General features: G+C 38.4%; 1 protein-coding gene across 2 annotated transcripts in view; it reads left to right on the top strand.

The window, feature by feature from the left end:
• The window catches only part of KIAA1549, a 138795-nt gene that overhangs the window by 73229 nt on the left and 49601 nt on the right, over window positions 1-15965 (top strand). For both annotated transcript variants that reach the window (XM_084295904.1, XM_084295905.1), the window contains exons 4-8: window positions 351-528; window positions 2081-2211; window positions 3633-3816; window positions 10146-10205; window positions 12931-13076. In XM_084295904.1, coding sequence (XP_084152030.1) covers window positions 351-528; window positions 2081-2211; window positions 3633-3816; window positions 10146-10205; window positions 12931-13076 — 699 coding nt within the window. The remainder of the gene's footprint in view (window positions 1-350; window positions 529-2080; window positions 2212-3632; window positions 3817-10145; window positions 10206-12930; window positions 13077-15965) is intronic.

The following is a 15965-nucleotide window of genomic DNA, read 5'->3' as shown; positions in this document are numbered from 1 at the left end:
GTATGGGAACTCTTACATGCTGCTGGGGAATGCAGACCAGGTGGAGTGCCACTGTGCTGTGACGTGATAAATGGAGAAGTGCGGAGGTAGGTGTGTTGCATTGGAGAGTTTCCAGTGGGTGCGGTTAGCACAGGGGAAGTGTCTTTCTGATGCACTGGACCAGAGGCTGCAAGGCACAGTGCTGTCAGTGTGAGTGTTTCTATCTCTGTAAAATAAAGATTGCATTTTCTTACATTTTGAAGTCTAAGCTTTGAAATGCACAGGACTCTGTAAGTCTCAAGTGTTGTTGCCAAATTTCACGTTGAAGATTTTTTTCTTTTTTCTTTTTTCTTTTTTTTTTTTTTTTGTAGGTTTATAAAATTTCCCCGAAATATGCTTTCTTGGTGACATCAGGTCCTTTTGTTTACACGGCAATAGCTGTCATAAATGTGCTTGTGAACAGCAGTCTTCTTCGTGGTGAGACCCCCCTGATCCTCTCGTTGCATCCTTCTTTCGCCATGCCCGATAACAGATTCCAGGTTCAGACAGGTGAGTTCTTCCTGACACAAAGAGGAGGAGATGTAGCTTCATACTGATTCACACTTCTGCACTTGTGGAGAGTTTTGTGATAAGTACATGAGATCAAATAAAAACCCTGTGTTCCACTGCTGTGAGCATTCACTCATGGCTGTTAACAAAGTACTTGCTGTAAATAATTTGTAGATGATTAACCCTGTCATTTCATGTTTGTTTGTTTTTTCAGGAAAGTTTTCTTAGTGAATTGCAAAATATGTATGCTCTTTTCCTTGCTTCATATTTCAGTTGATGGTTCGCTGCTGGAACAAGTGAAAAAAGTTTGCATTCTTTGTATTGCTTTAAGTGTTAAGAGTATTCTCATGCTGCAAAGTGAGTCTATTTTCAGTGGCCCCTTGCCTGTCCACTTCTCTCCACTTCTCTTGTAGCATTTTGCAAAGATGAAACAAGCAAAGCTCGTGGGAAACACTTGCAAAATCACAGTGCTGCTACTTTGTAATGCTTGACTCACATTTTGAATTATGTTTACCTTAAATTATGCTTTTTAGAATTTTCAGTGTAGGAGAATCAGTGAGCAAAAGCTCATATAGCATTCAGCTTTCCATGGCTGCTGTATGGCAGCAGTCCATGACTGCTAATAATCTAAAGTAACGTATTAACCACATAATGGAGTTTGATTGAGAAATGAGACAGTAACAAGAATTAAGTACATGGGCAATAGAGTACATGGATGTCAAACATAGCTGCTTTTATTCAGGTATGTTTCATGTGCTGTTTCTTCTGTGTTAATATCTGAATTGTGAGACATCAGTTCTGTGTGTGTGACATCTTTTTCCACTGCTTAGCATGGTTAAACAGATGATAGCTGTATTTTCTCGTCTTGATCTTTGTATAATATTACTATTAGGATCTGTGACCTGTTGATAGCATTTCTTTGTGTAAGAATATATCAGGAAATGTGCAGATAGCTGTGTGTATAGCTAGAGGTCTGTATGCCTGCTCACTCTTTCTCTGCTGTGCTCATTCTTTCTTTCCTGTGGAAGATGTTAAGGTATATCTATATAGATCTAAAAGATTGGCTGCTAATTGGGTATTTTGAAAGTGTTAGACTGATACTGATGTGTACGAATGAATCCAGTGTGTGGTCTTTTAGATAAGCTAAATATTAAATTTGAGTCTACAAAGAAATTTTTTACTATTTTCCTTGAGATTTTCATTGAACTGCTGGGGTAATTAAGGATTTCAGTGTGGTTGGTTCAGTGCTCCAGTCCTTTAGCAAGCTTGTATGCAGCAAAGGTCTTTCAGTATACAGGAGGAAGCAGTGGGTATTTTGTCAGTAGTATTGTTCAGTAATCTAATTGCTGCTGCAACAGATACTAGAAAGTAGAGAATTTACTGCACCAGTGCAAAATGTATTTCTACTGTGTTTCTGCCCAGGTTTTCATTGAATATGTCCTGAATTCCATGAAAAAGTGCTAGCCCTGTGGCATGAGGATTCTCACGCTCATGTAGTTCTTTTTCATGGAAGTGCTTGTCTGTAGTAATAATGTGTACCCTTTGCCTTCAGTGCTTCAGTTTGTGCCTCGAAATGTGGATATTGGGTTCTGCGACTTCAGCCAGCGCATTGAAAAGGGGCTGACGATGGCATTCATGGAGGTGAGCAAGCAACACCAGGAGTTCTACAACTTCACTGTGCAGGTAAGAAGAAAAATGTTTCTTATCTTTGCCTTTTTCTCCTCACTTCCAGTTGTCTTGTTTAACACAGCTGGTAAAATGCGTTAGGCGTCCTCAGATGCCTTGCTATCTAGATCATGTAGAACAGTGAGGCTTTGTAATAAAGTCTTTTCTTTTTTTTTTTTTTTTTTTTTTCCTGCAAAGTAATTTGGGTCCACTGGTCCACTTACTAGTCTCATTTCAAGCTTACTGAAAAGAAGATCCAAGAAGATGGTGATTCATATCAAGAAGCATTAGTGAATATAATAGGAATATAAACAGGCTTATACTTCCACATAAAGGCTGCCCCAACCCTGTTCAAACACATCTTCATTGGATTTTATTATTACAGGATAGGGTGCAGGCAGTATGTTTTTGTTGGAAGACACCTTCCAGGTCTTGTTGCCACTCAGAGGATCCTATTAGGAAATACCAAAACACACACTGTCATTATATGAGCAAACATGCTAGTTGCTTCTGAGTTCTATAAATACTTACAGTGTACATGATGCCACTGTCTGTGACAGCTGCTACTGGAACATCATATGTGAAATGTATTGTGTATGTGCTGGGTACTGAATCATGGCAGAGCTTAAAACTCCTTGGCAAGTCAATAATTCAACTTACGAGACTAACTCCCTCTTCTCTCTGAATTCTTATTTTTTTCTAGCTTTGTTGTAATACTAGAATTAGTATTAAAAAAAAAAAAAAGTGCTATCTAATGGGCACCATAAATGCCTGTCGGTGCTACCATAAAATGGTCACAGTGGCAAATATGATACAAAATTTAGAGTACATGAAGTACTATGTAGTACATATAGTAAAGTGCGTAGATACGTACTCAAAACTGTACAACTGAGTGAAGCAATATAGGTAGAATACGGATAGAATGAAGACAGAACATGCAAAACAATTTCTTGGCGTATTGACTTAGGAAACTTTCTTTTTAAATAGTTTATTACTGCTTGGAAGAGGTTTGTCTGTATATACACAGTTGCTCTGTACTTAGGTGGCAGAGTGAGACTTCTCACAGTTGTAGGGTCTGGGTATGCATGGTGCAGTAGGTTAGGACCAAGAGCTATTTTCATACCGTGTCTTTGTCATGGTATTTTCCTGTCTGTTCCATAGAGTTTGATATTGGCATTTTTTCCATCATTTTCTGAATGATAGCTTTCAGATCATTGTGGATTATGAATGACCTGAAAGGATAATCCTTAGAAAGAGGAAGCATGTGTAACTTGGCCTCTTTGAGACTCAGTATGCCGAATCAATCTGGAATCGATGTTCCTCTGCTTTGATATAAAATACTCTCCCCTCACATTATGGAAAAAAAAAATCTGTCAAGGAACAAATAGATATGCCAGTGATTTGATTTTGCTGACAGTGTTCCAATCTTGTCTTTTCAGATACTGAATATAACTCTGAGTAGGCCTGGGGCTGCATTTCGTCAGGGCCCTGTGAGCATCATTTTTGCCATCCGAGATAGATACGGTTTTCTAAATGGGTCCGAAGTCAGTGAGCAGTTAAGAAACTTGTCCGTGGTGGAATTCAGCTTCTATCTGGGTTTTCCTGTGCAGCAAATTGCTGAACGTGAGTACTTGTTGCCAAGACTGCAAAATATCTTTTTTTAAAGTAATTTTTCCCCTACTCTGTAAAATTAATTTTGTGCATAAGTGATAATGTGTCTTTAAGTATCTGACTTGCATCATGAATTCTGCTGAGCAAGTCCGTACCTCTCTGCTCGTGTAGTGTGTATCAGTGTTACAGCAACTTGTTGCTTTTGTCATCATTCTTTCCTTCTGCACTGGGCCAGTTGTGCTGCACCTGGCACCATTTTCCCTGGTCTTAGTCCAGGTACTTTAGAACAAACAAACAACAAAAAGATAGCCACGTTGATCAATGCTTGTGTGCAGTGTGTCTTTATTATGTCTACAATGCCTTTGCTGCTTCTCGTCAGGGTTTACTACCTTGGGCTCTGTGCTGTGCTCAACTGTGACTGACTTGTAGAAAGCATGGGATAGTGTCAGCATAAGTTTATATTTGCCCAAGTCTGGGTTATCTGTTAGTCAGTAGCAATGCTTTTTAAAGTAGTCTTTTATCTTTTAAGGTATTTTAAGTATCTTACTCACTTTCTGTGTGCAACTTGCATTGCAAGTCACTTTTTCCAGTCGGTGGTCATTCTAAACTTAGATTAATGGGAACTGCCTGCAAAGCAGTTTCCTTGATGTTCATTCTTGACAGCTTATGATTGGTTAGATTTTGCAGGGGACCTCAGTCTCATAAGTATGCCAAGTATCTAAGTTCAACAATAATCCTTGTACACTAGTGGATTGTTCATTGCAACAATGACTCATGAACGTAAGATCATGAGAGAACAGTACTGCCTTTCCTGATGGAACCCATTCATGTTAACCTAGTCCATTAATTCCCAGTTTCTCCTATCTCACAGTACTTTACAATGCAGATTTTTAATCACCTAAGTTACTTTTTGTGGGCTATGTAGGTGCACAGCACCTGACGCAGTGATTCTGTCTGTGTAGTCAAATGTCTGATGGAAAATCAGGCCTAATGGTAGGTGTTGTTCATTATGCAGCTGTACAGTAGTATGTCAATGAAGACAGGACAAGGAGAATCATTGTCACTGAACGTTGTGCTGTGCAGCACCTTTAAATCTATATACATGATAATTTCCCAATGACTAGAAGTAGTATTCATTTTTTTAAAATCTTTTTGTTTTAATTTTGAGGGATTTTGATCCCTCTGTTCTCATAACCAATTAAAAATGTAGCAGATGTTGTATTAACCTTCTCATTTCCTTTTAAAAATTCTGTTCTCACTTGGTCTCACATAGACTGTACCTTTGCAGTGGTAGCAGTATTTAAAAGAGCCAGGACCAAAAGCCTTCTCCGTAGATGACTAGCATTTCCTTGTCCCTTGTGAGGCCACAGAAGTTCTCAGACTGTGGGCTGTGATCTTTGTTTCTCACTGAATTCAAAATAAATGTTCCTCTTGCCATGATTGCTTGAAAGATGTTTCTCTTCACTATGCATGGATTTTTTTTTCACCTTTGCCCTTGAGTTTATTACTTCTAGTCTCTTGGGTATTATTTTTAGTGTCTTGATGTTGTTTTTTGTTTGTTTGTTTTTTTCCCTGTGAAGTACACACATCTAATCCTACTATTTTTACTTACATCCACATATATTCTGGAGAGATATTTGTAGTGTAGTGAATTTGCAGGTTGCCCCTTGCTGAGAATCCCATCTTCCAGATTGTGTGATGGTGGTACAGTGCAATTAGATGATAACAGAATTTCTGCCAAGGTCAGTGTATCCTGAAAGACAAGACTGGTCATAGGGGAAAAACACTGCTATTAAACATGCATATGTGCTGCTCTTTTCCCCCCTTCACCCTTACTGGTATTTAAGAAATGTAAAGCTAATTTATTTAGTGCTCAGACCAGGGACTCTCCCCATGTTATCTGCATGCTTTTAGTGGGGCTGATTCCTGTTTGATGCCAGTGGAGCTCTGTGACAGCACGTCACTAGAGCAACTCTTATTTAATTACAGGTTTAGCCCACTGCAGGATAGCTCATTTAGATTTTGCACTTCTCTGGTTTGGTCTCAGTAGTGCCTCAGTGTGTTTGGTTTCAGTGTTGTGGAACAGCAGACGTGGTGCCATTTGATAAGTCAGCAAAGTGAGAATGCAGCTTCTCAGCTTGTTCAGAGCTATGGGTCTGTCTGTCAGCAAGCAATAATGGACGTAGTCCATACACTTCTGTAAGCGAGGCATCCTCACTCAGTTACTTTTAGCTGTTTCCACGTGTTTCTTTTTTTGCACTGTTACTGTGGCTGTGTTTTGAGCCAAATCATTTTAGATCTTCAGAGCCAGAAATCACATCCAAAGGCTCAGCAGTGTTGGGCAGATCTCTTCTGAGACATCTTATTCAGCAGTCTGCTTGAGGATGACCAACAGCCAGATTCTCAGAGCTACTTTGGCAGTGAGGTGCCTAAATGCTTTGATTTTCTAGGCTCTGTTCTCATGTTTTCCCTTAGTCTGCAGAGCATTTACAGCAGGGAAGGTGTTGAGAAGATCTTCCTTTGACAGACAGCTGATTTGCTCTATGCGAATTATTTGCAACCCTCTACTTTTCAACATGATTTGGGGGGAGTTTTGGAAGGTATATTTATATGTAAATGTGAAATATTCCTTACCACACAGTTCTGTGGCATTTGTGCCTTGACTGCCAGGCCTGGTAGCAGTTATATGTTTGGTGGTGACCCCTCCTTAGGGCTCTGTAGGTGATCTGATAAGTCTTACAGCCTGCACCTGAAGAAAAGGAACTGATCTGTAGGTGAGCTGATCTGTCAGGGGGTTCATATTGATTCATACTAAGGACAAGCAGCTTGTGTAATATCACTGTGACTCAGCACTGTTAAGTGAAGTGAGATCTTGCTTTTGTTATCCCAAATATGAGCTTTGTTTGAAGGAATGTATTTGCTCCCTGCTTCCTGTTCACTTCATGTAGCCTTTTGCACGCAGTTTTTTCATTGGGTTTTTCACATAATTGATATATACTGCTTATACTTTACATTGTGTGGGTTGTCCCTGTGCAATACATGATTAACAGCAGGAATTCTTAGTCTTTTTTTTTTCCTTGTTGCACTCATCAAAGTAAGTTTCTACAGTACAAGTCGTCTGTTTGACAGAATGGACTGTTCTGTGCAGGAATAGGGCTGTTGGAGGGGCCTGGAAACTTCCAGACTTGTTTTTTTGCCCTACAGACTTCTAAGTGACTTCAGCAACATGCTATTTTCAAATGTCCAGGTTACATCTTTCTGCCTGCTAACTTTGCATTGTCCACCTTATATCTCTCGTTTCAGACTGCAAACTCATTCGGTTACGTGGTCATGAACTATATATCAGCAGAAAGAAAGGCATGTTTAGTCACAGTTCCTAGGTGATAGGTTGTTTGTTTTTTTAAAACCAAAAAAAACAAAAACAAAAACAAAAACAAAAAGCAAAAACAAACAAAAAAACACATAGGAAGGAATATGCTTAGTATGTCTTTATGGCTGTAAGATTTCTCTGAGGACACGCAAAGGCTAACACTGGACTACATGAGGAATATTGGCCTTTGTGAGCCTACCCCAAATATATTGCTTTTTTTATTAGGGCCTTAAATAGAGAGAGTTGCCTTGGGACTGTTTTTCAGTGTCATAACTAGCACTTTGATGGGTGGCATCTATTTCAGATACTTTGGAGATGTTGCAAGGCCAATAGGATAAGATGAAATAATATGATACAGTTCAAGGACTGCAGATTTTTTGGTAGTTTTTGTCAGAGTGGATTTTGGATCAGATTTTTAACAAATACTGTTTTAATACAGTACACCCCAGTGCTTCCATGGAATCTTAGTTTTTGGGGTATGTCTTCTCATAGTAAATACTTTATTCCTTCCATGCTTTGTCTTTCTGTTCTTCCATCTATCATAAATAAGAACAATCAGTGTGGTACCAATTCTAGCATGCATAGTCCCATGTCTTCATGTAAGATCAGACATATCCTTACTAGAATACCTGGTGAAGGCCATGTTAGTGGAGTTATGTGCTTCAGATTGCTGTCAAGAGACTTCTAGATGGCTAGGTGACCCTTTGCTTTTTCATTCAGCATCAAATCAATGCCGTTACATGGTGTGCTAGGTACTTCAGGACTGCGTGACAGAATCCTCTCATGAGGATAGTGTATACTTCATTAATGCATCAATAGTCATTAGTAGACCAGCCGCAATCTAAATAGCAATTGCATTTTGTCTGGGCTGGTTTTAAACAGTAGTTCCAGGAGGATTAAGAATCTTGCGACTAGGATCATGCTGCAGTGCTGGGACTCCAGCTGAGCTCAGGACCAGGCCACAAGTCTTAGCAAGACACTGGAGTGGCCTGTGGCATAAGCCATAAGGGCTGGAGCCTGTATTTTATAGCTTTGGAGCATTGTCTGAGTTACAGAAGCGTCCTTCATTTCATGCGTTCTTTGTCAGGTTTCAGAACGCAGCCTTAGCTGCCAGTGATTGTGGCACATCCTCCTTTTCAATTTCAAGATTTTCTGCTCGTCAGTTTATTTTTAAATTTCATTAATTCCGTGAAAAGTTTAAGTGAATAGTCATCCAGTAATTTGCATGAATTAAATCATTTTCAAGTACTAATTAGAAAAAGCGTGAAGAGCGCATTAAGTATTGAGGCAAAGCATGATTTTGGTTTAAAAGAAGAAAAAAAAAAACAACTGCAACTGTTAGCAGTTCAAAGTTTTGTGGCAATTGGAAGATTTCTCATTTTCTTATCTTGCTCTTTCCATGCTTTGGAAAACACAGATCCAGTTTTGTTTATGCTTTTCTGTTCAGGTTGTATTTCTAAATTGAAGTGAACAATTGCATGACCAGAGCAAATAGAACTCCAGTCTATAACCTACGCTCAGAAGAATCATGTAGCAGTATACCAAAAACAAATGTGTTAAATTAAATGGACTGTGGGGTGCTATTTCTATGTCTGAGTTTTGGAAATTTGATGCACCCTGGTCAGTGTACGGAGTACTGATGTTCATGTTCAGAATAAAGAACCATCGTCTTATACCATTCTGAACAGTAAGTCACAGTGTACCTCCCAGGTGGTTCTCTTGAAGCTAGTGGTATTGTTATTATCGAAATAAAGGTGCAAATAACCACATTTTCACTTTTTTTCCACAAGACTATCCATAAATCTGTGGAAATAAAAGATAGTGTAAGTAGTAATTCCTTTGCTTTTATGTTAGCAAAAAATTGGTAAGCTTTTTAAAGGGCAAAGAATTGGGTTTTAGGTTTGCTGACAGAAGTCAGCTACTCTAAGGTTTATGTCATAATTAAATTAGAAAACAGATAATTTTCTACATGTCTAAAACATGCAGTAGTGGCAAACAGTCTCTGGAACTGAAGACTGGACAGCTTTGTTCTAAATTGGTTTAGCATGTACCAGGTCATTCTTTCTATCCATGAAACAGTTTAAAAATTAACCTTTGTGTATGCTTAGCAAACTGCATCTGGATTAAATATTTTGAGAAAGTTATGACCCTTCCTCTTTTGTATTGCCATAGTAAAGCTTAAGACTTCCCTTGAGGAAACTGTTGGCCCAGCCCCCATCTTCACTTGTTTCCCAACATGTCTTTACTGCTCTCCAGTGGAAACCTTGGGAACAATCTTATTTCTATTGAAATCAGTGGAAATTGACTTAATTCACTTTACTAGGGCAAGGATTTCACTCTGGAGCATGGCTTTATACAGGAAGCTTGGGGCCATCAGGCCAAACACATAATCCATTAGATTTGTCCACAACAATGCTTCTACGTGTGTTTCTTTGTGATTTTTGTAAAATAATTTACCAGGGTGATATATTTTAAATATTTCCGTCTGCACGAGTCTGGAACACAAGTCAGATCTATTCAATTTTATTCTTTGCATTTAATATTTCCATGTAGTTTCTGCCTCATAGGAAGTCATGTTTTCGTTCTCAGACACTCATGGATTGCTTCATTGCCCTTTGAGCAGAAGTCTTATCCTGCATTTAGCTCGGTAAGAAACACAATTCACAGTGAGCTTTACTTTTAAGTTTCTAGGAGCAATGACCTCAGTACAGCAGCTTGAAATCTTTCAGGTAATAAATCTGACTGCTTCAGTTAGCTTCTTTTCGTTCAGAGATGAACTGGGGGAGTGTATGTTCACAGCACTTGCCTTTACCACTGCGTCTGCACGGCCTCAGGAGTTGTAATACATCTGTGTAAATAAGATGCTTACTGACAGTGTAAAGTATGAAGTGGTTTCTCTTTTTGTGTGTGTGTATGTTATTGAGAGTACTGTTCTAACAGATGTTTTTCCTCCATTCTGTTTTTCCCTCAGCCTTTCATTATCCTAAGCTTAATGTGTCCCAGTTAATGAAATCTTCCTGGGTGAGAACAGGTATGTACAGTGTATGTCAGTAAGTAAGTACGCAATTATTTTTGTTAGCAGGGTAACTAGCCTAGATAAATATCAATACCCTGGGGGTGCTGCATGTTTGTAGGGTGGTAATGTGCCTAAGCTGAATAAATTCTAAAATCGAAGGCCTGGTGACCTGGGACATCTGGGAAATGTAATTCCTGGGTCTAGAATGAACTATTGCAATTTTTTTATAATGTACATTAAAATTTTTGTCTATAAGGCAGTTCATTCTTAGCAAGACAACTTATGCTGTCAGGCATAAAGTATCTACCCTGCATGCTTTCAATACCTACACTGATTTTAAGTTTTTTGTTTGTTTGTTTGTTTTAGGTGAATATAAGAACTTTCTGTGTAGCACTTTGTACCAAAACATGACAGGAATAAAACAAAATAAAAATAGATATGTTCTGAGTATGGGAAATGGCTTCATCAGATTTCATTGATCTCTTCCAATTAATTCACAGAAGATCCCTCCCACCCAAGTCTGTTGGATGTTTTATTCTGCAGTGAGCAGATACGGTTGAGTTGTCACTTTTAGATGCTCAAATGCTATTGAGTTTGCTTGCAAGCACAGTAGATCCTATCTGTTTCTTCAACACATAAAGGCTGAATGGTAACCAGGCTATGCCTGAAAACCTTGCTGTTATAGTGCTGATGCCTCACTGGACACACTTTTGTCGTCCCACAGCCTTTCCATCCATAGTTCACCAGTAGTATAGACATACTTTCTGTTTTTTTTTTCAGGTATCCCTGTCTTCTCTCATTAGTTACCAGCGTACTTCTAAGCAGGAAACCAAATTGCAGCTTAACCTCTGAAGCCCACGTAGTTTGTCTGACTGAAGAATTTCAAATTGTGTTCAGTAACAGGAGAGAATCTACCTGTGTGAATTGCACAGCCAACGTCATCCTCCCTTAGCTGTTTGTTGGCTTTTTTTAGTCAGCTGGTCAAGATACCCTCACTCTCTCCTGCTTTATCTGTTTTTATCTGTTTTTGTTGGAAGTTTCCTTAGACCCTGGAGTAAAAAAAAAAAAAAAAAAAAAAAAAAGGAGGTTCTTAAAGCTCCGAAATAACATATACACATCCTCCACACACTTTTTTCTTTTTTTTTTTTCTGTCCCTAAAATTCTTGGCTATGAGGTTTAACACCAACTGCAGCACCTTTCTTTGATACGAAGGGATTTTTTTGTAATCCCAGTTCTTGCAGGCATCCTGGGAAAAGCTGACACTTCGGCTGTTTCAGTCCTTTAAGTATGTATATTGTGTTTTCAGGGCAAAATCATTCTATATTAATGGCTTTTTTCATTATTTGATAGCTATTTCTAGACAGATGGTATGACTCAAGACAAAGGAGAATGATAGAATTTCTGCACGCTAAAGATGAGGGTTTTTTAATACTCAATTACCAAGATATATGTGCATGGGTATTCTAAAGTATCCCAGTAGTCATAAAACATCGGGAGATGCAGTGTTCTCTGTAGCTGTCCTCTTGGTTGTAGAATACAGTTCATGCTATTAAGAAGAACTAACTGATACTCAAATTTGATACACAGGCAAGAACGGTCTTCTTGCCATATATAACATCCCTAAGCCACTGTTTATTTTGCTTTTGATTTTGAGATGCTTCATTAGTGATTGAATTTAGCAGACATGCTGTTGATCTCTGAGAAAAATCATGAAAATATTTCCTTTTTTTCTGACATATGCAGTGAAAAATTTTAAATGGAAAATGTGTTTTTTATATTTTGTTTAATAATTTAAACAAAATTGTATTTAATTGATTTTATCTAATCAAATTGCTTTTTGTAAGCACCACACTTAAGTAAGCAAACATAAAAAACTTTACTAAAAATTGACCTTTTAAAAATAAACCATTATAGTGGAGGGCCTCAGGAATGAAAAGTGGATTATTTTGCTCATGTCAGTGGCAAGTCAGTTTACTATCCTTTAAGGTTTTTTAATTGGATTGTTCAGATGACTGTCACTCCATTAATTCCATTTTACTTTTTCTGGATGCCATCTTGTTGGCAAAGGTCCACAGTTTTTTGTTGTTTCCTACGTGTTGTTCCTCAGGTATTCATCTCAGCATCAGCTGCCTTAGTGACCTGGAGTACCTGGGGTTACGGAGTGAAGTTGGTGGGGCTACTAACCATTTTTTTTGTGTGTGCGCTTTAATTGGCATACTTGGTAATCTTGATTTTATCTAGGGAAGATGTGCCTGGAATACACAGGTTCATTCACGTGCTCTTATTTTTTAACCTTGATTCTGAACCCTTGCCCTGTCCACCTCCAACTGTGTCTCACTTTCAAACACAAAATTTTGATTGAAAGTAGTTGCTGCAAGTAATTTAGCTGAATTTTCTCTTTTGTTTGTTTTTGAATAATTCATTGGATGTTCATATGTTTGCTTTTTCAAAATCTAAAATCTACATTATATGTCTGACTAGACTGTCTGAAATTCCAAAAGTGCGCTCTGTCCTTTTTTTTAAAATTTATTTCTTTTAATCTTTCCTGATACAAAGCCTTCCTTTCTAATGTGTAACCACTGGCTTAACTTCCCAGTATTCCCCCAAGAATACTGCTGCTCTTGAATTGTCCATGAGATGTCACAGAGTGACTCAACGCGTGTAACTGAAGTTGCAGAAAAGACGCTGAAAACTTTTACTAATTCATTTGTGTTCTTGGGTTACTTTTTCTGCAATGTAGTTCTCTTGGGTGTCGTCGACCAGCGAATTCAGGAGGAAGTGTTTCAGGCTGAGATGGAGCGGAAGCTAGCTCACCTGTTAAACGAGGCTTTGGCCAGAGGGCGGATATGGAGACGAGCCAGTTTTGCAGGCAGCAACATTGTTCAGGTATTAAGAGTTCAAAGTCAGAGAAGAAATAAAGGGGAATAAATTATTCAATACGTTAATGATACCTAGATTTTGAGTTGAGAATAGATAACTCAAAAGCATGTATCACATTTGACTAGTTAGCTAGTTGATGATGCTTGTGTTTTGTATTTGAAATGTGGTTCTTCTGGCTAATTGGTTGTGTTTTAAACTAAAAATAACAAATGGAAACAGCTGAGTATTTTAAGTGGCTATAAAAAAAAAAGATGACTTTTAAAAAACCACACTGCAAATGATTTTATCAACATCCTATTCAAAAAAACGGCTATCTTGTCTGACTTGTATGAGATGTCTAGCAAAAGGAGATAGAATGGTCATCTGAACTGAAGAGGTGCTTTGCTGCAACAGCTGCTTCACAGCTCTCTATGGTGTTTTGGTGACAGTGTAGAAATATGAAATAGAATCATATGCTGCTTGATGCAGCAGTTGAGTAGTATATTCTGACTCTTAACTCCGTATTTATCATAGGTCACTCCTGTGATCAGGAGTGGCTTTTAAGTAAGATAGATAAATTACATCAAGTTTTGTACATATGAAAGCTTCTGAATACCTGTGCTTCATTATAGTTTTGTCTCAGGTGGAATTATTGACATAATGTCCATGAAGGCTTGGATATTTAATTTTAATTTATAAATCCTCACATGTTCTTCTAGTCGTTTCAGCAAGCTGAAAACCATTTTTAAAGAATAATGTTCTTAAAAATTCCTTTTTCTAGCTAAGTCAATAGCAGTTCATTTATCTCGCAAATGGCCCTTCTCATAGTTCAGACCTATTATATTTTCTTAACCTTCCAGTTTTTGCTAGCACTTAAATTTCCAGATATTGGGATTTTCTTACTTCTGTTTTTCTGTCTTGGAAACATCTGCTTCAGTAATTGATTTTACTTTTATTTTTGTTTCATGCAGCTTTGAATTGCTGTAAATAGATGTCTTTTATTCCCAACACCTCTTATTGCACTTTGTTCTTTATGCCTCAGTCCTCCCTTTGCGTATAAAATAAACACATAATCCTTATGTTGCTAGCAAAGATACCAAAGCCTATAAAATGTGTACATGTAGATTACGGTTTTACTATTTTAGACAATAAAGCTCAAAGTCATTTGTGTTTTTTCCTGCACGAGATTCCAAGCAGGTCCTTTCTAGCTAAAGAATAGTATTTTGGAAAATAACAGTGTTTTTCTAATAACTTTGTATTGCTTACTGGGATACAAGATAACTCTGCATCTCATGTCCCAACCAGCACTGCTGTTCATTTATGTTACTTAATTAGTGTGAAGAGTGCAAATTGCTGTCTTTGGCAGTGGAGGATTCTCTTAGTTACGTTCAGCACACCCTACCGTCCCACACAACACAAGGTTGTTCCAGGTGCTCACAGCCAATACTGTTTGATACAGTTAGCACTGTAATACAGAAGGTGTGGAAGAGAAGAAGGCTGAAGGAGAGTGGATGATACACTTGCAGCGTGTGATCCTCGCTGCTAAGTATCTGTGATCAGTGAGGTGCTTTCCTGTGTGGATCTTGGTAGGTACTGTCAGGTACCACAGCTGCTTGTTTGCATGTGTTCACAGAATATTCAGGTGTGTAAGTAAGATACCCTTAGAGGCTGTTGGTTTATGGTATCTCAAATTGCCTTTATTAAATGTAAATTACATTAATTATCTAATGCTTAACACTTCCTTAGAGTTGATTACTTATATTTTGTCTCTGAGGCCAACTTCCTAACTCCCCAAAAATGACCAAACTTTTTCTGTGTCATCTGGTTTTGACTTAGTCATTTGCTGGTGCCCTAAGGAGACATACAGGGAAGAATCCCATTCAGACACAACCAGCCTTAGAAATTTGTTCATAAGAGATTGGCCACATGCTTTTAGGTGAGTCTTTGTGCCTGGTGGCTGGATATTCCAGAGCACCTACTTTTACCTGTGTGCAATAAGTGAAAAAAAATGTTTTTAGCATTTTTGTTCTCTGCAATATTTCCTTGCATTAGTGAAGCTGACTTCTCACAAGTTCATCAGTTATGTCTGAGTATTCAGTAAACCTTCTGTGGTTTCTAACCGTGTTCCAACCTGGGTACTCTGCAGAGAGAAGCTCAAATACTTCAGTGATGACTGCAGCAGAGAACATGCATGCCGAAATGGCATTTCTGTAGAAAACAGAACAGATTGGCTAAGGTTTGGCTTGTATAATGTGGATAGATCATTAAGGAATAGTTCTGCCTTAATATTAAATTCTTTATGAAGAAATGATCTTTTCACCAGGATTGTTACCTTATGTATTCAAAGGCCCAACCGAACAAGTTGCTAACTATTTCTGTATGCTAAGGCTGGCTGGAGCAACCAAGTTTTATGTGTGCTGCAGTGTTGTAAACTTGGCCTGTAATTGCTGCAGCACTAGAGGTAGGAACCTGGAGTCTGAACCCAGGGAAGACTTCCATGCTTACAGCAGGTTTCACAGTCACTGTCCTGACCACATCAATATTCCTGTGATGCGATGATAGTTATGCAGAGCTGCTCTCATGTTGACCTTTCCAGGCCCAGTGTAATAGACATGTCAGCATCACACCTGGTGAAAAGATAAGTGCAGCTGGAGTGAGGCACCTGCTGGTGGTCTCCTGAGTGAAGGGGAATTGCTTTCAAGGGTGCTTCCCTGTCAGTTGAGGGTCTGGTCCATAGTCACTCGCAATAAACCTTTTAGTTTTACTGCTGCTCATTCTATTACTCATAGCCAAGTTTTTAAGCTGTGTTTGAAGTGTGTTGTGTATACGCATCTGTTTGAGTCTTCAGGGCAGCTATTTATATTCCTTGTGTTTTTGTATTCAGATTTTCCCATTTCAGTTTCTTGCTCACCAAAC

The sequence above is a fragment of the Netta rufina genome (genome assembly GCF_964035555.1).
Source record: "Netta rufina genome assembly, chromosome: 1".
NCBI lineage: Eukaryota > Metazoa > Chordata > Aves > Anseriformes > Anatidae > Netta > Netta rufina.
The sequence above is the reverse complement of the archived record's forward strand: the minus strand, read 5'-3'. Positions and strand labels throughout refer to the sequence as shown.